Source organism: Neofelis nebulosa, chromosome 6, assembly GCF_028018385.1.
Source record: "Neofelis nebulosa isolate mNeoNeb1 chromosome 6, mNeoNeb1.pri, whole genome shotgun sequence".
Classification (NCBI taxonomy): domain Eukaryota; kingdom Metazoa; phylum Chordata; class Mammalia; order Carnivora; family Felidae; genus Neofelis; species Neofelis nebulosa.
Genome location: NC_080787.1, coordinates 20,554,703 through 20,572,373, shown reverse-complemented (window position 1 = coordinate 20,572,373; position 17,671 = coordinate 20,554,703). Strand labels below are relative to the sequence as shown.

The following is a 17,671-nucleotide window of genomic DNA, read 5'->3' as shown; positions in this document are numbered from 1 at the left end:
ACAAGCTAAGCTCTCTTGACTGCTGCTTCTCATCTTTGCGGCCGCCACAATTACTCCCCAAGATACCAGTGGCGTTAGGTGCTTTTCTACCCTCTTGGTCTCTGAAGATAAGAGGGCAAAAGTCGGGTGTGACGACCGGTGACCGCCTTCCAAGTCGTTAGGTGGAAGAAGTTAACAGACCAAAGATGTTACCGTATATATAAACTCCAAAAGTTACACTCAGCAAGGAGAACTCAATCCGATGAAAGTCCGCCCAAAAAAGGCAAAAGTATTGAAATTCGTGTGGATAATCTGCCAGGGGCCACCCTGCTTCGGGTCCACACATAATAATACGAGAAAATATCTTGATATATACATACTCTTACCCAACCTCAGGATCCAGATATTCTATCTTTAGGGATTTAGTCCTATGGGTTAAGCCAGATATGCTAAGTACGTGGCACGTATCTTCCCACCTGCCATTCTTACACTATGGACAGATATTGCTAAGGATGACAAAACTCTTTTTTGTAGGGTCTCAGAATCCTTCTCGACACTGTGCTCCAGAATCAACTGCCAGCAGGTGTCCAACCATCACCTGCTCCCTAAAAGTGTCCTTTGTTAAAGTGCAAGGACCCCAGGAGTGCCTGGGTGGCTCAGTCGGTTAAGCCTCTGACTTGATTTCAGCTCAGGTCGTGATCTGACAGCCATACAATTGAGCCCCGTGTCAGGATCTGGGATAGATGTGGAGCCTGATTGGGATTCCTTCTCTCTTTCTCTACTCCTCCCCTGCTCATGCTCTCTGTCTCTAAAAAAAAAAAAAAAAAAAAAAAAAAAAGTAAAGGCCCCAGAGTGGAGACCAGTGTAGCATTCTAAGGTAGATTTATTGAGCAAGTACTTTCTTTCTTCAAAAGAAGAGAAGCAAGAAAGATGTGGGGCACTCAGAGAAGGAGAGGTGCAGCAGGGGAGGAGGGACATACATTCCAGAAGGACACAAAAGGCACGGGAGGAGCCATCATCTGAGTTCTGGGCACAAAGGTTATGGGCTCTGAAGCAAAGGACGGCAAAGCCAATGAAACAAGCAGCATCCTATGGGATGTGCTCTCATTCTGGCTGCTACCTCCAGCAGAGCCCTATACTTAATTGAACCTCCATATATAAGGAGGGATTGGGGGATTACCCAGACTGTCAAGCACGAACGGCTTAGATGAGTCTAGACTAGAGAAGGAACAGCAAGATTAGCTTCTGATCTGCAGGGATCATGCTTGGCATGCCCCTGTCTGTAGAGCGAGATAGCGGATGAGAAGGCGACAGCATGGGAAGTGGGGGGCGGTTCTAGTCATTGGGTGGAAGGCCAAGCCTTTTCCCTTGATTACAGACCATTGGGCAGCGTTCCTGAGTATTGGTGGCAGCAGGTAGTTGAATAATGAAGTCTAGGCCAGCTCTCCCGTGCCTCCAGCGTGGCTGGTCTGCAAGGCGCTGGGAAATTGCCCCAACGCCCTGTAGGAGCTCTGGTGCAGGATGTTGATGCAAATAAGCCCCTAAAGATACAGGCCACAGAAACGGGCCAAAGGAGCATGCCCGAGCCATCAAATGCCTTTTTAATTGCAAACGGAACCAACGATCAATGTTTTCTTGGGGGGAGTAACATGCATAGCTGTGCAATGATGACTTCTTCACGAGACAGAGAGAGGAGTGTGCAACTGCTCCCTGTGCACTCACACCCGTGCACTCTGGCACAAGTGACGTTCCCGTGAGCGTCCACATCAGACAGTAAGAATCTATCCTGCCTAACGATGTAATGATGGTTAAATCCCTGTTAACCCAAGATGGAGGCATTCCTATAGAACAGAGTGCTGCTTCTGGGGTATCCAGAGTCTTGAAAGAAAAGTCTAAGGAGATTTCCTCTCTGCGATGCGTACCTGCTGATGTAAGCGAGGCTGGCCACAGCCAACAAGGTGAGTCCTTTCTTCTTCAGTGGGTAGCAATGTGGCCTGAGGATGACTTCAACCAGCGAGAAGGGCAGTATGGATGTGTGCTGGAGGAGAAGAAATGATAAATCGTCACGTCAGACAGCCCCAGCGGCCTGCCATGCCCCCAGTTCTCTCCTTCCTTTCCAATCTACCTTCTTATGCAACTACCAGCTGAAACTTCCCCAAACTTGGCTCGCATCATGCTCCTTAGATGCCCAAGAGCCTCCAATGGCTCCCTACTGCCTGCCATACTGGTCCAAACTCCGTTGTCTGGCCACCAAGGCTCTTTGTAATGTTCTAGCACCTTCTCTGCTCCTGCTTATTGCTCTCTGCTCTTCTCTTCCCACCCACCCACCCACCCCCACACACACACACTTACACACACACCCACACACACTCCTTCACTAGAACAAAGCTGTTTCCTTCATTCCCCTTTGCACTCAGCGTGCTAGTTCCCACCCTCACACTTCTGTTCATGCCCCAACTCTCCGTGTGGAATGCCTTCTCTCCCTGTATTCTAATCATTCATGTTCTTCACAGCCAAGACAATCTTCCACGATGCTGTCTCTGAATTTTCCTCTTGCTAATTTCTCTCACCGAATTCCACTGCATTTGTATCCCGCTCCATGTAGTCTGGCACTTACGATGTGTACTCGTAAGATCTGGGGGTGGGGTGGTGGAGAATACTGCTTACTGGGAACATCTAGTAGTGTGAGTATTTCATGTATATATATTTTCACACGTACAGCTATCACTCCCCCTTCATCCCCAGTCCCCGATTGCCTCGGCTCTTGGTAGCCTCTTGTGTCCTCAGGCTCCGCTTGTAAACCCCAACTCATTCCCATTCCTGATCCCCAAGGCAATAGTCGCTGGGGCTTAGAGATGTCACGGGGCCCATATCACCGTGCTCCCATGCCCGGCTGTGTGGCTGGGCCCCTGGGTGCCAGCTCTGGGTGGCCTTTGCTCTCAGTCATGTCTGCGTCGTGCTCAGAGGCATCTCCAGAAGACCACAGTTTCTTCTCACTCTACCTGAACTAGGGAGGGTACAGTCAGGAGATCCAGACCCGCAGATGACAAGAAATGTGGCAAGTTTTTATGTGGTAGGGGTGGAAGGAGAAGGAACAAATCTTAATAAAAGGGCATTGCTGAGCAGAGAGGGCCTCCTGGGGCCCTGACAAGGCTGCAGTTGGTTGGTACAAAGTAATTAGGCCTCTTCCAGGCCCCGGGTTCCCTCATGTTAGTAGCAAAGCTTAGAGGAACAGTGTTGCAGACAAGCTATAGCTTTTATATATACAATTTTTTTTTTTTTTAATATCAGAGAGAGAGAGAGGAGAGAGAGAGCACAAGTGGGGGAGAGGGGCAGAAGGAGAGAATCTCCAGGAGGCTCCGCACTCAGCCCCATTCAGGGTTCCATCCCACAACCCATCATGACCTGAGCCGAAATCAAGAGTTGGACGCTCAACTGACTGAGCCCCTTCAACCCCCCCGCCCGGCGTCCCCATGCTACAGCTTTGATAGACTTTGCCCCAGGATGGTCCTGAACTTACTGACGGGTTGCATGTACAAGTGGAAAGACACGTAGGCCAATTGGCATACCCCACATCTTTCTCTGGTCTGATTTTCGGCTATAGTTTCTACGTCTCTCCCTCTAATAAAGTGCATCGTGATTGCAGGCACGAACTTTCAGATCCGACCTTGGGCTCGTGACTTGAACCTGAACTTCAGCTTCCTAGGCTATACGATGGAGAATAGCCAGTCCACATGTCACAGGGAACACCACCCTGAGGATTAGGGGTAGAGCGTGTAAAGGGCTTTGTCCTCCACCCCTGAGCACTTCCAGTGAGTGTTAGCTGGGATTGCCACCATTATCACTGTGACCGCTGTCCTTCATCCCCTTGGTGGCCCAGTGTGGCTGAAGGGAGGTTCTGGGCTGCCCACAGCGCCAGGTGTTCAGATGCAGGCGTGCAAGCAGCTGGAAGAGGGTAGCACAGTGGTCCCTGTGGCCACCCTGTGGCTCCCTCCCCAGCCCACGGCGGTTGCCTATGCTCCCAGCCGTGGCCACCTCCGAGCCCTGGCTACGCCCCGTGACTGCCGTCAATGATCTTTTCACCCAGAGGCCACCTCGGGAGGCAAGAGACGGGGCTTGTCTGCCCAGCACGGCCACCTGCCTCTCCACCTGCCCTCCCTCTGCCGCAGCCAGGAAGATCCGGCTTCTATTAGGAAGCATTAACAGTCCCATTATACTGGCCATTGATCTGACAGATTTTATTAACCCTGTCTGTCGTCAGCAGCTTCCATTCTCTACATTAACGATCATTTGGAACAGAATTCCCGGGGAATAATGTAGTGCGTTCGCATTAGGAGCAAATGAGTTCGTAGTGATTAATGCTCTTGCAACAAATAACTCAGGAATGCATGACTGGTCACCTCTTCTAGAAGCCTGCCCTTTGCAAGTGACATTCAATCGGATTTCCAAATGACTTCTCCCTGATGACTTCTGGGAAGTTTACCTCGGTGATGTCATTAGTGACGGGCCATATACTGTGGCTTAATACCAGCTAAAAGGTCTTTAAAAGAATCACATTTTTTGGCCGGAGCTGGGGGATAGGAGGAAGACGGCCTTCTGAGAGCTTTCTAAACATGGAGCTACCGTGAGGAGACAAGCGTGATACAATAAACCTCCTGCTGTTTCAAACGTCCTGGTATTTCACCTCGCGTTCATATACATTGTATAACCTTTATCAGGCTGCGCATGATTTTTTTTTTTCCTCTGAGGAAGAAAAAACAACTCAGGAAGAGAAAAATCAAATATGCTTTCTGCTTCCAAAAAATCTAATAATTAGGCTGGGATTGACACAAATTAGAACACTGCCAAAAATTACTGAAAACAGTGACTCATTCTGTATTTCAATTAACAGTTTCTCAGTTTCCCTTATAAACAGTGAAACTGACAAAAATTAATTATCTCAGAGGGGGTAAAATATTTCCTTCCAGAGTAAACAAAAACATCATGGGCTGAAACAATAGTACGTGCTCACAGAGAGGATGCAGTGAAATGATCTTCCCTTGTCAACTAGCCATCATTTTGGTACAGTTTTCCCTTGAATATCTCGTTCCAAATGCATTGGTTAAAAGGACAGTGTTGCTCTTTCGCCATCCTTCTCTACCAAATTATGCCTTTGTGTCCTGTCCTCAGTGGAACGCCCACTTTGGTCTGAATCTCTTGCAGACGTAATGCTAAGCCTGAGACAGGGATTTAAGAATTAGGATATTAAAGCATTTTATCTTTCAATTTTTATTTAAAAAAAATGTTAATGGTTACTTTTTAAAAATGTTTGGAATGTTTATTTTGAGAGAGAGAGACAGAGCGTGAGTGGGGGAGGGGCAGAGAGCGAGGGAGACACAGAATCCCAAGCAGGCTCCAGGCTCCGGGCGGTCTGCACAGAGCCGGACGCAGGGCTCGAACCCACAGACGGTGAGATCATGACCTGAGCCGAAGTCGGACGCCCAACCGGCTGAGCCACCCAGGTGCCCCAAATGTTTATATGAGAGAAAGAGAGAAAGACAGAGAGAATGTGAGCAGGGGAGGGGCAGAGAGGGAGAGAGAGAGAACCCCAAGCAGGCTCCACACTGTTAGCGCAGAGCCCTACACGGGGCTCCAACTCACAAAACCAGGAGGTCATGGCCTGAGACGTAATCAAGAGTCAGACCCTCAAGCGACTGAGCCACCCAGGCACCCCTATTGGTAAAGCATTTTAGATACCTTGTTGCAAAATAGCCTTGGCCATAAGAACTTAAATTTACCAGGGCACAGAGCATTCTTACAAGGTTACACGAGTGGCAACGTGAAACATAAGGAGCATTTACTTTTACTCACTTCTCCCTTGGGGAGCTATGGAGCTTTTATAAAGAGCTATCCTGTTGGGTTTTTAAAAAAAATTTTTTTAATGTTTATTTATTTTTGACAGAGAGAGAGACAGAGCATGAGTGGAGGGAGGGGAAGAGAGAGAGGGAGACACAGGTTCCAGGCTCTGAGCTGTCAGCACAGAGCCCAACGCAGGGCTCAAACTCACTGACTGCGTGATCATGACCTAAGCCGAAGTCAAATGCTCAACCGACTGAGCCACCTTGGCGCCCCAAGAGCTTCCCTGTTTTTGAGGCTATGGGTACAATCATTTGCCTGATTCTGGAGAAAGATGCATTTGCCTGATTCTGGAGAAAGAAGCAAGCCTTAATCCCCGAGATAACCCATGGAGCCCCCAGGTTTCCATCACAGTCATGCAGGCTCCAAGCCTTAAATCCATAAGCCTAGGATGGTCCCACTCTTATCTCTAAGATCCTCGAGGGGCAAGAGCACTTAATTTTCTCCAGTGAAAGGATTCAGGGAGCCTCCACATTTTGAAAAGCAGGTAACGCTTAAAAATACGGTCTCTGCCTTTTTCCTCTGTTTCATTTCCTGGTTGGACTGGCTCTCGTGTTGATTTGAGTTGATCAAGATAGAAACGGCTGCTTCTAGCCTCTTGGACTGGTCATTGAGAGACTTTGTCCTTCAGAAGCTGTTTCTCACAATGAGCTTCCGTAATATCACCCGCTTTGTGTTCTTATCAGTGTTCGCCTCCTTCCCTCTGTTCAGGCAACGCTGAAATCTTAGAATCAGTTCCTTACACTGACTCTAAACTGAGGTCCTTTCCCCCAAGTCTCTAAAACAATGTCTTTGGTTTGTTTATGGTGCTAATGGATTGATAATTTTAAATGAAGTTTTAAGGGTGCTGGGGTGGCTCAGTCAGTTAAGCGTCCAATTCTTTTTTTTTTTAACTTTTTTTTTTTAAAGTTTATTTAATTTTGAGAGACAGAGACAGAGCACAAGCAGGGGAGGGGCAGAAAGAGAGGGAGACACAGAATCCAAAGCAAGCCCCAGGCTCTGAGCTGTCAGCACAGAGCCCAACGTGGGGCTCGAACTTGGGAGCGTTGAGATCATGACCCGAGCCAAAGTCAGACGCCTAACTGACTGAGCCACCCAGGCGCCCCAAGTGTCCAACTCTCGATTTCGGCTCAGGTCATGATCTCACGGTTCGTGAGAGACAGATCCCCGTGTCAGGCTCTGTGCCTGCTTAAGATTTTGTCTCTCTCCCTCTCTCTCTGCTCCTCCCCCACACGCTCTATATCAAAATAAACTTAAAGAAAGATGAAGTTTTATTGCACCAGCAAGATCTCATTTCTGGGGACATTCAGGGTATTTTTTGCTTACTATGCATTAAATATAACACTTCTTCTGTATTAAAAAACACAAAAGCCTTTACAAAATCTCCTCAGGGGCAAACACATGGCCAAAACATCCATTAAAACTTAAATGTAAATACAGCAGACATGGAAAAGGAGGCAAAACAAACCTTAATAGAATGCTATTATACGCGGGCTTGTTATTACACTGCTGGGTCATGTTCCTTAAGCTCGCAAACTCCATGTGGTAAAAACACACAGTAATAATTGTTTTGTAAATCCTTGTAAGACCATCTCTGATTTCAATAACTACCATTCATTTGCCAGCGAAAAACTTTTGCCTCCTTCCTCACCACTGTAATTTCTGACTCTGACACCCACAGGTTGGGACAATGGTGAAGGTCTCCCTGGGAATATTTTGTATCCAAAAGCAGAGACCATCTGTATTCTTTCTGGCCCCTATGTTGTTACAGTTACAATTTTGCTTTAAATCCATCGATACCCAGAAACGTAGACATAGGTTATATCTTTCCTTTCCTTTCCTTTCCTTTCCTTTCCTTTCCTTTCCTTTCCTTTCCTTTCCTTTCCTTTCCTCCTTCCTCTTTCTTTTCTTTCTTTTTCTTTCTTTCTTTCTTTCTTTCTTTCTTTCTTTCTTTCTTTCTTTCTTCCTTTCCTTACTTCCCTTCCCTTCCTTCCTCTTTCTCTTTCTTTCTTTCTCCCTTCCAAACTTTTCTTTCTTTCTTTCTTTCTTTCTTTCTTTCTTTCTTTCTTTCTTTTCTATAAACTTTTCCACCTACACTGCCTGTAGGTGTCTTTTCAGCCTCAAATACCAGAGAATAGAAGACACTGCCATTGGATTTGTAAAAAGTCCCTTTCCCACTTTCTAGAAAGTCAAGTGCACAAGGTAGGCACCACTATAATTAAAGAGCCAATGTTCAAATGCCTGGGGAGGGGGATTGGGAAGATAAACCACCCACAGAAAGAGCCACGGGTTTGCCTTTGATCTTCGTGGTCTTCCTGGGTGGGCTGACACAGCCCAGCGTGGCAAAACTCCAGACACAGAAGTTAAACACCAGTAGTCTTATTTACCAAGGAAGAGTAGTGATGTTTGCAATTTACTCTGAAATATACCAAAAATAAGATGAGTTGATGGATGGGCAGATGCACAGATTTGGGGTAAAGCAAATCCAGTTAACTACAAATAGTAGAATCCAAGTGGCAGGTATTACAGCGGATCACTGCAAAAATTCTTTCAACTGCACTTGGTTTGAAAATTTTCATAACAAAAGCTTGGGAGCAATGTGAATAGTCTTTACTGACCTGGAAAGAGAAGTAAATGCTCCACTGGGCTGAGCAAAAAAAAGCGTGGTGTTATTTATGAACTCATACATGGCTTGAACAGAGAGTTAAGTGATACATTTGTAAATCTTCTGAAGAGGGTTTCTAAGTGATTTCTCACTTACTACACTGTTGTCCCTTGGGTTAACATGGAGTTTGGCCAACAGCTCAGAGCAGCAGATCTTCTGATAGGAAGCTACTTGGCTTTGACAGCATCCAGCCTGGTGAAGAGGTGCCTGTTTAGACTCTATCTAGTTAAGGGTAGGACGAAAAGAAAGATCTGGGATCTTAGGACTCTACAATCTAGGGATATATATTTGCCTTTTCCTGTTCTCTCTCTCAGTACCTCTCCAAAGCACCCAAATCCCTTCCTCTCGTTTAATTCTCTCTGGCAATAACAACACCCTAGACACCTGCTGTAATCACCGACCCACTTCTTCATGTGGGTCATACCCAAACTTGATTCACTTTTCCTTTCCAATTCATCCCATGGCTGTCTATATCCTTTTATCTTCCCCAGCATCACCCCCCCCTAGCTTTACCCTTTCTTGTACATACTCAACATTGCAATTAGACTAACCTTCCTAAAACAAGTTTCATGTTGCTACTTCTGCTCAAAAAGCCTTCTGCAGCTCCCTGCTGCCTGGGGTCCACTGTTTAAACTCCTGATCTCATCTCATCTCTGATTTTCCACAGCTTCTCAACAGGCTCCCCCCTCCTTTGACTCAAACCAATCTCCTCATCATTCTGTTTCCTTCCCTAGACTTCCTTTCTTTTCCCCCTCCATTTGCTGAGCTCTAGAATGCTTCTCTCCCGACCAGCCCCACACACCTTTGAGATGCCTTGCAACCCAAAGCACCCGCCTTACCATGAGGAGACATGAAGGAAAATCAGGACCTAGGAGGCACTGAAATGCAGATCTACCAACCAGAGCTTTGCTGGGCTGCTCTTACTGAGATTGAAACTCAGCAATAGGTTGCCAGACAACCGAAGTAAAAAGAGAGAGATGGAACGAACAGTCTCTTTTCTCGTTTGTCCGTGTTTAGGGGAAAGCAAATTGTTCCACTAACATTTTCCACTAGTAGGTGGTGTCCCCGACGCAGAACAGGTCAGAGATCTAGGTTCCATAAACTGATAAGATCTGAAAGCAAAATAATAAAACAGAATCTCTAGGTGGGGACTCTGCCCGTAAGGAGATAATATTGTGTAATTAGGCTTCTCATGAACAGAGTAGTAGATCGACTCCCATAAATACCCTTTCCCCCCCCTGGGGTGTTTTTGGTTGGTTTTGTTCCCCTTATGAGTCGGACAACAGCCCGTATTTTATTCTGTGCTGAGAGGCTGGAGCGGAGGTATTCTACCCCAGTTGGTGACACAGAGATCTAAATGCTTGGAGGATTTCAGTCAGTGGTAACAATGACAGCCCCTTACTGCAAAGGAGAAGCCAGCCCGCCTCTTGGAGCTGAGCACTCAGCCCTTTCTGCAACTTCTGGGGCCCATGCCCTGGCCACGCCACACCCATGTCACATCCTGCCTTTGCACGAGGTGCGCACGCTCCTGTCCCTCCCACAGCTCTTTGGGGCTGCCCTCCGCCCTGCGGTGCTCAGTTCCATTCCGTTCTGTTTTTTACGCTGTCACTTTCGTGTTTCCACGGTCAATTTTTCTTCCCCTGGTGTCATCAGATTATCAACTCTTTGAGGGCAAAGATCTCATCTACTTTTTCAGGACGCCTCCCTCCTCCACTTAATAAGTGCTTTCTGATCGATTTCCTCGATTTGAATGTATGTGTTGCAAAGTAGAATTAAGTCCTCCGTGCAGCCTGCAGAGCTCCCGATGATCTGGTTGCCTCGCCCGCCTTGCCCCTAGGCCGTGCTGTCCCCTTCGCCCCTCTTCTGCCACCCACAGTGATACGTCACACACTTGTCCCTCCCCTCTGTCGTCTCCTTCACCTTCTTCTCACCTTACAGGGCTTGGCGTAGATATCGCTGCCTCCGGGGAGCCTTCGCCGCATCCTGAAACCTCCAGTACGTTCCCTTCCCGGCCACAGCTGGACCTCCCGTGCTCCTTCACATCAGAGTCACATCACTGTGCTCACGTGACACTGGCCAAACCTCCCAGGGATAGAAAAGACTCGAGGCTTAGGGCTATTCCCGTTTCATCGCCAGCGCCCGACCCACTACTTGCCCTTCTCCGGCCACGTGACTGTTTGTGGCATTCAGGCACAGATCAGTGGAACGATGGAGTGGGGCAGAAGAGGAAGGGGCCGTCCTCCACCTCTCCTGGCAAGACCACGCAGCGTTCTGGAAGGAGAAGACAGCAGCTGAAGGCCAGGTGCAGCTGACGTGGGCGGCCGCAGAGCGGGCTGTGTCCACGGTCGCAGGGCCACATCAATCCCTCTTTGGGCGATCACCTTTATCTTTTGCCACGGCTACAGACGGAACCCCAGGTCCTGAGAGTGGACGTCGTGGGTCACAAGGAAACCCGTGAGAAAATGGGACGCCTGGGAACAAGCTCAGGGTGTCAACGTCACGACGACTACCGTGGAGACTCAGCTAAAGGGGTGTCAGCACCCAGGAGCCAGCAGCCCTGCAGGAAGTCAAAACCTATGTAACCAGCAGACGCTGTACTTTGTTCGTCTTGGGGTCTGCTGGCCTTGGCCCTCCGCTCTGGGATTGGGCCAGGTGGAAAGCCCCAGGTTTTGTCCAGTATCTTCTTTGCATCTCCTCCTCTGAATTGGAGTGTGATCCACCCTTCCTCCGTGCTTCTGAGCCTGGCTCCAGATAGCACACATGGAGACTTGTTTTTAAGACATAGACAGATGGGCAGCTCTCTAGAAAGCTGCTCCAAGTTGGAGAGAGGAGACTGTTCTTTTCACGAAAGAGAAAGTTGCAGAAGCATGAGAATCTGCTCTTGCTTTAAGAGCCACGGTGTCTCGGGCCACCGTCGCTTCCCCTCAGATAGCACATCGTGATGTCAGTAAAGGACACGATGTGTGGGCAGCTGGTTTCCCTGGGAGATAACAGCGATTCAGGAAAGCACCCTGCACGCACAAGCTCCGGGGCAAAGTTCCAAATTCCCCACATGACTGATCCCATGAGGGACCGGTTTCCAAACTCTCTCGCCTTCCTGCCTCCGGCTCTCCCTTGCTGACCCATCAGGGTATTCCTGAAGCGACACGCCAGCTGTTCTTGAAGAGGGGTGCTTGCTGCTCTCTGGTGGCGTTCCCAAACGCAAGTAGTTGGTTGGTTTGGGGTTAGCCTCCACGGGGGTGAAGAGGGACACGTGTGTTCACCGCAGGGGAGGCGGGGGTCTAACCCGCAGAAGGGAAGGCATCTGGGAGGGGGCCACAGGGGCAGGAGAAAAGAAGAAGTTTGCTTGGGAAACACCCTCATTCGATATCCATCAACTATCTCACGAAAAGCAGTTCCATTTCAGCACTCCGGGAAACTGGAAAGTATATGGGGCAGGAGCTTCAAACTCAAAGAAACATTAATGAATTTCAGTGCGTATTTATTAGCGCCCTGCAGTGCGACCTGGGACTTGGTGAGCTCTAAAGCATAACGGAGTGGAGACTCTTCGGGAGGTGTTGGCCAACAAGAGGTACCGCTGGGGGGAGTGCCTGGAGTTCACGGTGAAAGTCCTTGTTTAACGCAAAGACCCCCTTTCTCTTTTGCGAGGCTCGCTAGGGGCGAATCAGTCTGACCTAAGCGACTCTAGGGTTTCTCTTCCTCAGCAGCATCCCAAACTGTGTCTCCTCTCACAGTGCGTCACTAATCGGTGCTTTGTTCTTTCAGAACAAAAACTCATTTTAATCCCCTTTTATTAAAAGATGATATAGCACACACTAGTTGTTCAATGATAAACATTTTTTTTTTCCTTGCTGAGAATTCTTCTATTTTTTTAGTATTAAAAAAACACTTGTTTTAACCTGTATTTACTTTTTGAGAGACAGAGTGTGAACGGGGCAGGGGCAGAGAGAGAGGGAGACACAGAATCCGAAGCAGGCTCCAGGCTCCGAGCTGTCAGCACAGAGCCCAACGCGGGGCTGGAACCCATGAACCGCGAGATCGTGACCTGAGCGGAAGTCAGACGCTCCACCAAATGAGCCACCCAGGCACTCCATCGAGAATTTTTTTTTTTTTTTAAATTGCTCAGTCAGTTGGTCATCTGACTCTTGATTTCAGCTCAGGTCGTGATCCCAAGGGTCATGAGATCAAGCCTCACATCAGGCTTTGTGCTGAGCACAGAGCCTGCTTGGAAAAGTCTCTCTCCCTCTGCCCCTCTCACTCACTCACGTGTTCTCTCTCTCTCTTTAAAATAAAAAATTCTGGGGGGACCTGGGTGGCCCAAGCCCCTGGGTGGCCTAAGTTGGATTCAGGTCTTGATCTCACAGTTTGTGAGCTGGAACTCCGCGTCTGGCTCTGTGCTGACAGCTCGGAGCCTGGAGCCTCTTTCAGATTCTGTGTCTCCCTCTCTCTCTGCCCCTCCCCTGCTCGTGCTCTGTCTCTCTCAAAAGTAAATAAACATTAAAAAACATTTTTAAATAAAGAATGTTTTAAAAAGCAAAACAAAAGGGCTGTCTGTAGGTTATCACACTGAAGATGTCCAACAGAATGGTTGAAATCCGAGTTTTGTGCTCAGAAGAGACATCTAGCTAGAGACAGAGACTTGGGAGCCATTAGAGTGTAGCTACAACTTTTTTAAGTAGCAGAAGATGAGATGACCCCCCAAAGAGTGTATGAGTGCAAAGAATAAAGAATCTAGGAATAAACACTATGGAACACTTGCACTACTCATGGTGTGGAACTGAGAGGTCTTTGAGGAGGGTTGCCTGTGTGTTGTAGGATGGTTAGCAGCACCCTTGCCTCCTTCCTAGATGCCGGGAGCACCCACCCTCCCCTAGGTGTCCCCATCAAAACCATCTCCAGATATTGCCAAGTGTCCCCTGGAGAGCAAAATCAATCCCAGTTGAGAATGCCTGATTTGGAAGAACATCTTGCAGAGGTAGTCGACAAGGAGCAAGTTAGAAAGTCTGGAGGTAAGACAAAGGGAAGAGAATTCTTCGATAAATATGGCCAAATGTGTCAAACGCTGAGAAGGTATTAAGGCTTGAGTCCCAACCCCCTTGGTTTCAGAGACAAGAAGGGAACGCAGGAGCTTATTTCTTACGTTCCCCAAATGTTTTGTTCTTTCTTCCAGGTTGACTCCCATGTTCTTTGTTCAGTTCCCTGTCCCCTTGGTTTCAACCTTTTATTCATGGTGTTCTTGGACTTGGACCTTGGAGCCCCTGGGCACTGGGGAAATAGCAGGGGGATGTGTCCGTGGTTGCCACAGATGTCTGTTCCACAAATCCCAAGGGTGGGTGGACATTAGAACACCTTTCTGAGTGCAAGATCTGGGAACTCACATGCAGGACAACTTGGTGACAGTTTGCTTGCCCAGAGTCCCCCCCACGCCACTGGGAACGCAAACCTGGGGCGCTGAGACAGTCTTCCCGTTGCCAAGAAGTTTGCCTCACTTCCTTATCGCGGTTTTCTTAGGAAAAACAAAACAAAATTTCTCAAAAGGTCACAAAATTCCTTCGCACCACTGAATAGTAAAATGTGGCTTTTATGAGTTCCTAGATGTGTTTGGAGAGGCAGACGCAAAACACACAAGCTCTTACTAGGAGAGCTCTCTGGAATAACCCTCTGAAATAATCATGCACTTTTTGGTTTCCAAACTCAGGAAAAAAAAAAGAAAAGCCCACAAAGGTTTTTTGTTTTTGTTTAGCCTTCAAATCTGAATTTTCACTGGTAAAATCTATTCCTAGGAAGGGAAGGGAAGTGCTGAACTCTCGCCTGCCTTTATGAGGCTTTTCCAAAAAAAAAAATTTTAAGTTTATTTTTCTGTTTTGAGAAAGAGAGAGAGAGAGAAGGCACATGCACAAGCGTGAGCTGGGGGAGGGGCAGAGAGCGAGGAGAGAGAATCTCAAGCAGGCTTTGCACTCTGCCAGCACAAGGTCCGATGTGGGGCTTGATCTCATGAACTGTCAGATCATGACCTGAGCCAAAATCAGGAATTGGATGCTTAACCAACGGAGCCACCCAGGTGGCCCAAAGCTTTTTTTTTTTTTTTTTTTTTTTTTTTTTTTTTTTTTTTTTAAATTCTGCCCTCAACTTAAGAAGACTCTTGATTACTATTGAGATGTTCAAACATTAGGTTCTGTGGCAGGCCACCAAAGAATTTATTGTTTCTATTGAAGTTCTACGTTCATAGATTCACTCGGCACCTACATATACTAATGCACCCCATTACTAGCCTCTTTGCCCATCAATAGAAGCCCTTGGTTGGATATATTATCAACCAAGAAAGGCAGCAATAAAGAAGCTGGGGAATTGGCCTTTTACACATTTTTCACAGAGATAGAAAGAGGCTCTTTGGATTCTCGTTGTTTTTCCTTTGACCACCTTTCTTTCACCTGGTTACCTCCAATGTGGTCATGTCTTTATTCCTGTTCTTAGTTTCAGCCTCTGCCATTTTTCTTCCCTGATTCAATAACTTTTTTGAACTCCCGTGGGCTACGTGAATACTCAGTTACCTAATTCACATCCGAGAATGGTGATAGCAGAAGAAAGCGTGAGCCGCAAAGTGTTTCTGCCAGAGAATGGTCCATCTTGGAGCCACAGCCCTGATCGGAAACAACAGTATCTTTCCTTTCATAAAACATATGGAATTGTTATGTCTCTGTGCATCTCTTTGAACAAAAGTCAATTGGTAGTACGTCATATCTCAGATATAACAACCAAAACTCCCATAGATATTTCAAGCTATCAGTAATCCCTCTAGAATTTTCCTCACTTACACCTTTCTGAACAAAAGAACACCTCACAGTTTCAAAGCATATAGTGTGAGCCACAGACTCTCAATGCAGGGCTGCTAAAGGCTTCCTCTCTGCCTCCAACACCCCCTTAGCCCGAGCACACCCCACTCTGCCCCTAAGGGGGAACTTTGGGGCCAGTCAAGGGCACAGAGAAGCTAAGACAGTAAGAGGTGAAGATTTCACTCATTCTTCCATGAAACAATCTTTATTAAGTGCCTACTTCATGCCAGGCGCTGTGAGAGGTGCTGGGATTAAATGGTAAACAATGTGGTCCCTGCCTTTGTAGATCTTATAGTCGAATCAGCAAGATTTTCTATAAACAAGTAAAAAAAACCACAGAGATACCAATCATGATATGTGTTATGAAGTAAACAAACAGGAATCTATGCATTAGGGCCAGGGACGTACGTTTAAGTAGGGTAGACAGCAAAGGCCATCTTGGAGAGGTCATTTTTAAGCTGGGGCCCAAATGATAAGCGCGAGCCATGGAAGAGTAGAAGGAGATCATTTCTGGCAAAGGGGACAGCATGTGCAAAGGTCCTGGTGCAGGAAAGAGTTCTGAGGATTTCAGGCTCAGAGCAGAGGCCAGGTTCATCAGACATGGTAGGCCGCAGAAAGGAATTTAGGTGTCATTCTCGGTGCAACAGAGAGTCACTGAAGAGTGTCAAGAAGGGAACACTCTGTTTCAATCTCTTTTGCTGTTGTGTGGAAAAGGTTAAGAATGGAAGCAAGACCAGTTGGGAGGTAATGGCTATTTTGGATGAGAAGTGCATGTGGACACCAGGGTGTTGGCAGTAGAGCTAGAAGGTGAACAGATTTGCTAAGCATTTTGGAGGTAGAATGGATTCGGTGTGAGTGTGGTGGAAGGCGGGGAGGTGGCAAGGTCAACGCTGGCTTCTACGTTGAGCAACTGGGAGGACGGCGGCTCCATTTTCTGAGAGAGAGGAGCCCAGGCCAGGTTTGGCGGTGAGTGCCACACTGACCCACCGGTCTCTGCGTCCCACCCACAGGTAGGTCTTGCACGGTCTGGCAACGTGGAGCTCGTTGGTGACCAGAATAGGAAGGAGCAGAACAAGCGTAGACGCTCCTTAGTAAGCTCTTGGGCGCTGTCCCGTTTGGAGAGACTCACCTGCTTCTTTTCCATTGTGGCTTGTCTGCCCAGAAGGAAACTCCTAATTAGCCTACCCTGCCCTCACCCCCCCCCCCCCCCGCCCCCGCCCCAAAACCCTGGTGAGAATCAGGGATAGGCCCGGGACAGTGAAGTTTTAACTTGAGGTCTGTCTTTGCTTTGGGTGGTAAAGAGGAGGGTGTCCTTCCTTTCATCTTCTCTTAGAGTGGTCGGATTGAAAGGCTGATTGGAAGCCGGAGAGTGGGTCTCAGAAAAGGGACCAAGCAGCAGGCTGCCATCTTGCTTCTGGCCGGGCCTTAAGCAAAAGGGACAAGACAGACCACTCTGACGGACAAGGATGGAAGGGATTAGGGAACTGGGGGTGTGGGGGAGAGGAAGCAGCTTCCGCGTTGGCAACGTCTTCGTCTTGGGGCATTCACAGCTCGTGGAGGCTTGGAGGAGAGCTAGGAGTTTGGTTTCTGGTTAAATCTCTCCATGGGGCCCAGCCCATATCGCAAACAGGACTTGCATTTCACCCTTCCCCTGGTGGGGTGGCCCAGGCTGTCCCGGAGGCTTGTGCAGAACCCCCACGTTGATGTGAACCGGAAAGTAAATCAAGAAATCCCGAGGACATTAAAAGTCAACACCAAAGCTTTACTTATACACTAGCTAAACAGCACGAGCCACAATATAAAGAAGCACATACTACTTGTGCTTAATTGTGATGCTGCCCGGCATGGAAGGCAGGCAATTTGGTCACCTGAAGGGATCACTTTATGATCAAGAGCCTCTCCTTAATGCCAGAAACCTCTAAGGACCTCCCCTCCAGGGACACCTGCCAGGATTAGAAAGGAGGACACTCCACCAAATGCATCTATAATCACAATTTAATATTATTAAATGGCGGCCTGTGGAATAAGCCTTAGGGAGCTGGGCTCTTGTCCCTGATAAACGGATGAACAAAATGGATTGCTTCATCACTCACTCTCTTTTTCTGCTGGTCCCTTTCACCCGAGTACTTTAGAAACTTTGCATTTTCCCCTCAAATGTATTTTGATCTTCCCATATTACCACTCCTGTCCCCGTGTCTGACGACATTAATAACTGGCATCGTTCAATTAGGGGTTAGTTGCATAATTTAGAGATTTGTGCCTTTAAAAGCAGTAGAAATGCTTGCGGGGTGAGGGTGGG

The 17,671-nt window shown here is 47.7% G+C and overlaps 1 protein-coding gene across 1 annotated transcript in view; it reads right to left on the bottom strand.

Annotated features, from left to right (window-relative positions):
* ADTRP (androgen dependent TFPI regulating protein) overlaps positions 1–17,671 on the bottom strand; it is a 65,526-nt gene that overhangs the window by 21,164 nt on the left and 26,691 nt on the right. The window contains exon 4 of the mRNA XM_058732999.1: positions 1,902–2,017. Coding sequence (XP_058588982.1) covers positions 1,902–2,017 — 116 coding nt within the window. The remainder of the gene's footprint in view (positions 1–1,901; positions 2,018–17,671) is intronic.